General features: G+C 38.4%; 1 protein-coding gene across 1 annotated transcript; it reads right to left on the minus strand.

Moving 5' to 3' along the window:
• Nucleotides 1-1,209: 1,209 nt before the first annotated feature.
• LOC108968517 lies at nt 1,210-4,211 on the minus strand. The gene is made up of 4 exons (XM_018932603.1): nt 2,476-4,211; nt 1,896-2,418; nt 1,327-1,835; nt 1,210-1,255 (listed from the first exon to the last, which is right to left on the minus strand). Exons 1-4 carry the CDS (start codon nt 4,209-4,211, stop codon nt 1,210-1,212), a joined length of 2,814 nt encoding a protein of 937 aa, XP_018788148.1.
• Nucleotides 4,212-6,360: the final 2,149 nt, after the last annotated feature.

Raw genomic sequence — 6,360 nt, forward strand, 5'->3', positions numbered from 1 at the left:
CTCTATAAGTCACTCATAATTCCCGTCCTGCTATATGGTGCAGAGGCTTGGACGATGTCAACAACAGATGAGTTTTCGAGAGAAAAGTTCTGCGAAAGATTTATGGTCCGTTGCGCGTTGGCCACGGCGAATATCGCATTCGATGGAGCGATGAGCTGTACGAGATATACGACGACATTGACATAGTTCAGTGAATTAAAAGACAGTGGCTACGCTGACTAGGTCATGTTGTCCGGATGGACGAAAACACTCCAGCTCTGAAAGTATTCGACGCAGTACCCGCCGGGTGAAGCAGATCGCGTAAGCGGTGTCTACGCCAATCAAGAAGAAGAAGGGTTCAATATTTTTATCCATTGTAAAAATCGCAAGGTGTGCCGACTTAAGCAACTGCTGTAAGCAAACCGGTTGACAGATCGCGCTCATATCTGGCTTAATAATTAAGGTCAATCTTACCAACATAGAAAAATAAATATTTATGAAATATCATTTACCCGGGGAATTTAATTACAATTTTTGTGTGCTTTTTTGTCCCAAGGTATATTTAGGCAATGGATTACAAATTTAACAAATTAACATGTGCACCATACACACAAACAATCACATATATTTAGTTATTTAAGAAAGTTTGAAAAATTGTATATAAAGGTATATAAAACAAAATCAGAATGAAATATTTCTCACTAGATGACGAGTCTATCAGTTATAATCCCCCACCAGAGGTAAGATAAAATTGTATATGTAGTTCGTCATCATTTGGTCTTACAAAGCAAATATTCGTTGATTATGCTTTTCACTTTGTATTCTTCTGAAAATATCGGAGTCCCCAAGCGTCTACTTACTAGCTTAAATTTCATACTAATTCATTTTACTCAAAATCAAGTTAATGATTTGCTCCCGCTTTATATGAAGGACAGTATTTTTGGGAAAAATATATGTCTTTTCCAGGATTTTTCTTTCTGTTTGTATCTGCAACCATTATAAATTTTCCATTCTGTCCCGTTAACGGTTTTGCTGCCCAATGCAGTTTTATACGGACTTGAGTTCACATAGTTATGTAATTGGTTAACGGTTTATAGATGTTACAAGAGTGTAAATGTGAAATTTCGAGTGCCAACTAAAAGGAGTAGTTGACTGACTGGAATCCGTTATAGAACAAGGTTTTTATATCGGCATTAAGAGAAAGAATAATGCACAATACTTTTATATAATTCAATGACTGTAAATGGGCTTGCGGCTAATTGGAGTTCCAGTAGATCTAAAAGTAAATTTGCAAAAAAAAAAAAAGGAAAAAAAATCGAAACTTTCTGAAATACTTTTGCTTTTCACCTTGAACTAAATTTACGGTGTAAGAATTTTACTAATCTTAAACGTGTGCGCCGTTTCACCACCATCCAATGGGTCCAGTATTCAAGTATAAATATTATCAGTGCCACTGCAGACAGCATGCCGTGCAGAGCAAAACTGCCAACTATCTGGTTGATTGTTAAGCTCTTGACGAGCACTTTTTGGGCGCGCTGTATTTCCTCGCGAATTCTACGTTTCAAATCGAGTTCCCGTGCCCATTTCTGCATATGACCTGATTCAATGATATGCTGTATGACAGGGTTGATTTTCGGTAATAAATGGAATTTTTTCGGCAATAACATGGTAACTAAGTACACATAGATATTCTCATTGCGATCGAAGCAGTAAAGCTGGTCGCGTTTAATGTGTGGATTGTAGAAAGAATGCTGACGGGAAACGGCGACTGCGAAACTTTCATCGGTGGCTGCGCGATTGAGGCACTCTTCGATGTTGTAGCACATTTGAAATTTCTCGCGGATATATTTGAAAATCTATAGGGAGTGAATATATATTAAATAAATGACTAATCTGGAGTTATGAGTCGCACTGACCTTGCCGTCCTTACTCAGATGACGCACATTTTCTACACTTCCCGTCACTGTCATGCGATTGCGATAAATTTCATCCAAATGACTGATTTGATAAGATGATTTCGGCGTGGTCAAGGTGCTTACCAGAAAGCTCTGATAGACATTCACAAACATTATGGCCAAGAAAAAGGTGCTGCCAAAGGTAATGTGCAACGAAGCTGGTAAACGTGTGAGTTGCGTCGACTGGCTGAGTATAATGCCGAACATGCGTACAACAGTGGCGAAGAAATCGCCGAAATAGGTCGGTCGTATTTTGAGGAGTTTTTGTGCGATGTATATATTCAATGAAGATATCATAATGAAAGCAAATGTGAAGAACCAAGTGCTCATGTGAAAGCTCTGCAGAAAATTGAAGAGATCGTATTTGCGTTTAGCTCTCGCCACGCACCATGTGAGATCATCCTGATGATAGGGAATGCTGCTGGAGACGAACTGACTGATGCTGGGGTCTTCGTCGATGCCACCCAAAATCAATTCGATGTCGCTGTAAGTGAGTTATGAACAAGTAAGTTAATAACTTCTCCAACAATTGAACACTCACCCATCAATAAGTTGCTGAAAGAGATGATAGAGATTGGTATTCTCCAGCTGAAAGTCTATAGTTATATGCAGACGTTCGCCGATTGTCTGTACTAACTGATACTCGATGCCATTTAACTTAAACGCAGGCTCGTCGCTCACATCGTCAGCGTCTACATCATTGTAGAAATTCTCTGACTCTGCGTCGTCATTATCATCGATATAAGAATTGTTAACGACATTTTCCTCATTTCCTAAATCATAGGTGTCTAAAACTTCATTGTTTTTATTCGCTCTGGGGTTGCTATCTGCTTTGTTCTCATAATCGCTGCTTTCTTTAAAGATATATGGTTCCCAGGGACGAAAAGCGGCCACAACTGGACACCCGCTGAGATCCTTTGGAAACTTATCAAGAAATGATGCGCGATATAGTTCCTGTAGATAGATATTTGGCGTTTGCAGCTCATTTCTGTCCTCCTGGCTGTAGTCGGTGAGTTTTAGATATTTTGGTTGAGACCTTTTTTTTGGTATCTCCCTAGTATACAAAATCTTTTTTGTCCGGGTTTCTTTAGTTATTTTAAATTTTGATTTTCTTTCATGCCTAAAATCTCCAAAATTCCAATTCAGTTCCCCTCTTTCATTGCTTTCTGTTATCAGTTTCTGATGCCTATTAAGTTTTATATATCCTTCTACACTTCGTTTGCTATCGTTTTCTTTCTCTAATATTTCATTTCCGTCCAGATCCCCACCGTTTTCTCTATCATTATATTCATCCATTTTAGCGCCGTCAACAACTCTATGGTCTGCATCCTGACCCGTATTTTCATCTCCTTCCATGTCACTATTTCTATTCCCATAAGTGTTTTTCCCTCCATCTTTATCTCTAACTACATCTTCGTCTGTGTCTGCATCTCTATTATCGTCTTGATGCCCCTCTCCATCTTTAGCGCCATGTTCATCATCAAATTCTCCATCATTATTTCTTTTATTAATATTGTTATTTTCTAGCCCACCGTCATCATCTGCGATATCGTAATCGACTTCATCTCCATCGCCTTCCTCATCAAAATTATACTCGTCCTTTGGCTTATTTGGATCTTGATAATCACACATATCCAAGGTTTCTATAGCTATTACCCGATTGCCACAATTATTGTCTGGATGATATGGGAACACTGTCTTCCCGTAGTAAAATCCATTCTCTTCATTTCTGCCAATCACATTGACATTGTAAATTTTCTTATTCATAAAACTGAGTAGTATTTCAATCAATAACTCATTCATCTCATCGTCGGTTTCTTCGACTGAAGCCAAATACACAACGAATTGTGCCAGTGGATTCCAATTTATATTCGTTTTCCAATCTTCGAAAACATCCTCCAAATCGCCATCTTCTAAATTCTCTATAATAATGAAATAGCACTGAGGCTTCTCGTGCAAAATCATAGTGGACCTCGGGTTATTCGGTGCTTGACGTGGATTCCTTACCACAACCGTCCACGGTATGACAACCTGAGTGTGCATGGCGTTCAGTAAATCCTGCTGTATATGAAGCGAGGCTGATGTAAAGCTCATAGAGATTACCGAACCAGAAAGTGGTTCACCATATTGGAAATATTTCTGCAGTAGTGCGAGGGTGCAGACGACTTGTGAATGATCCGAGCCTGAAATCTCCATGAGACGCATGCCGAAACCAGGCGCACCATGTGGAAAACTCACCAATAATGATATCAAGTAGAAAACCTGTTTTAGCAACATTGCTTCTAAAGCTGAAATAGTGTTTCGGACAGTACACGACTAAGGCAGTAAACCGAATGAAAGCTGGCTATAAAAACAGAAAGTATCTACTGAGTTCAGTGAGGTTCTGCTTTGTTTAAGTTATATCCCTTCGGGAAAAGTACCCTAATTTATGATACCAAAAGTCACATTAGATATCGGCACGTTCAAACAAAATTATCGCATAACTAATGGTGAGTACACAAAATTAAGAGATTATTATTTCGTTCGCATTGATGGACACTTAAAACTACGAATGCATAATTACATTTCTATGTCAATTCTTTATGCACCAACACTTAACCTTAAATAAGAACGAGTTTTCGTCATTCCAATATTATCCGAATTACATATAACAATTGCAAAAGGACAAAAATTACTAAACTGTATGTCTTAGACTTGGATAAAGCTCTTCTAGAAGTGATAAGTCGAGAGCAAAAATAATAATCTAAAATCAAAATATTAAATTGCATGTTAATCTGTAGGTAGATGGCTGCCGCCGGAACTAGGATCTTTTGCAAACATTGAAATTAAAATTTTTTAGTTGCTTTTAAACATTGAAATCTAAAATTTTAAGGTAATCAAGCGAACTGTGTGAAAGATTAAAGCTCACCATCAACAAACTGATTGAACATTATCAGTGTGGCTTCAAGTCACCGACCATGTATTCACCATACGCCATTCCCGCAACTTTTACTCTCTACTCCTCGAGAAAACAATTCGAACTGCAGATTTATAGAGAAGATACCATCTTCTATAAGGGTGTACAATTGCTGGCGTACACCCCTAACATCGCTATTATTGGCTATAATAACCGTGCCGTTAGTTCAGCTTTCTCCAGGTTGGACGAAGAAGCGAAGCAAATGGGTCTGGTAGTGAACGAGGGCTAAACGAAATATTCCCTGTCAACAGACAAACAGTTGTAGCACTTGCGACTAGGCTCTCACGTCACTGTTGACAGTCATAAGTGATAATTTTGACGAAGTCAAGGTTCTCTCGACGAACAAAAGCCAAACTCTACCAGCTACTCATCATCCCCGTCCTGCTACATGCTGCAGAGGCATGGAAAATGACAACATCTGATAAGGCGAGAGAAAGGTTCGGCGGGATATTTATGGTCCTTTGTACATTGGCAATGGTGAATACCGCAGTCGATGGAACCATGAGCTGTACGAGATATACGACGACATTGACTTATATAGTTCAGCGAAATAAGTGACAGCGGCTATGCTGGCTAGGTCACTCCAGATTTAAAAGTATTCAACGCAGTGCCTGAAGGGGTAAGCAGAGGAAGAGGAAGACCTCCACTCCGTCAACACATATTTTGAGTATACTGCGCGTCGATTTTAGAAAACGACTTTATTAGTATATGTGAATACTTACTTACTTAACTGCGTCTAAAGCGACCGATAAAGATTTGACGGGTCTTAAGGGCCTCTCTGGGTTTGCTTGCAAGGTTATCTCTTAGATTAAACCTTAGACCGATTTGTATTAGTACAGAGCTTTGAAGTTTGGGAACAACATTTTTGGACAACATAATATTGTGACAATTTTGAGCTTCTGTTCTAAATGCTCATAACACATAAGTCCTTATGTTCAATCTTGATATCTCTGCTGGAGGTTGCGGAGTAATTGGGAGATATGGCATGCGTTGAAAGGGATACAGAATTCGGAATTTGGTATAAAACTTGCCTTCTATCAGGGATTATAATGTTGCTCGCTAACGCTCATAAATTCCCCAAACATCATTTGCATTATTGAAAGTCAAGCGGTATATTAAATTAAGTAAACAAATGTTGTTATTATCTTAAACATACACACAGATCCACATTGGTGTTTGCTTTTGCTAGTTTATGAAGACACGCGCCAATGTTAACAAATTATGTAATTAAAATATTAAATTACAATTATACCAACAATGCTGCTATTAATGGGGTGGGGCGTTGATGCTTGCAAATACTAGTGTGTTTGTATGTGTGAATGTTAAAGGCTGCGTGATAGTTGCATGTTGATGTTAATTGCATTGTTATGCACCACATGTCATTTACTATAATGTACATATTAAATTATAAGTATATGTGTATTACGTAACTATATTTACATATTATTATACCGAAGGAAATGGGCGGTA

Source organism: Bactrocera latifrons, unplaced genomic scaffold (assembly GCF_001853355.1).
Source record: "Bactrocera latifrons isolate USDA-ARS-PBARC rearing strain unplaced genomic scaffold, ASM185335v1 scaffold_22, whole genome shotgun sequence".
NCBI classification, from domain to species: Eukaryota; Metazoa; Arthropoda; class Insecta; order Diptera; family Tephritidae; genus Bactrocera; species Bactrocera latifrons.

Coding starts and splice junctions, on each gene's coding strand:
- LOC108968517 (XM_018932603.1), bottom strand. CDS start 4,211: ATGTTGCTAAAACAGGTTTTCTACTTGATATCATTATTGGTGAGTTTT. Junction 2,419..2,475: donor TTTCAGCAACTTATTGATGG/GTGAGTGTTCAA, acceptor ACTCACTTACAG/CGACATCGAATTGATTTTGG. Junction 1,256..1,326: donor CACCGTAAATTTAGTTCAAG/GTGAAAAGCAAA, acceptor ATTTACTTTTAG/ATCTACTGGAACTCCAATTA.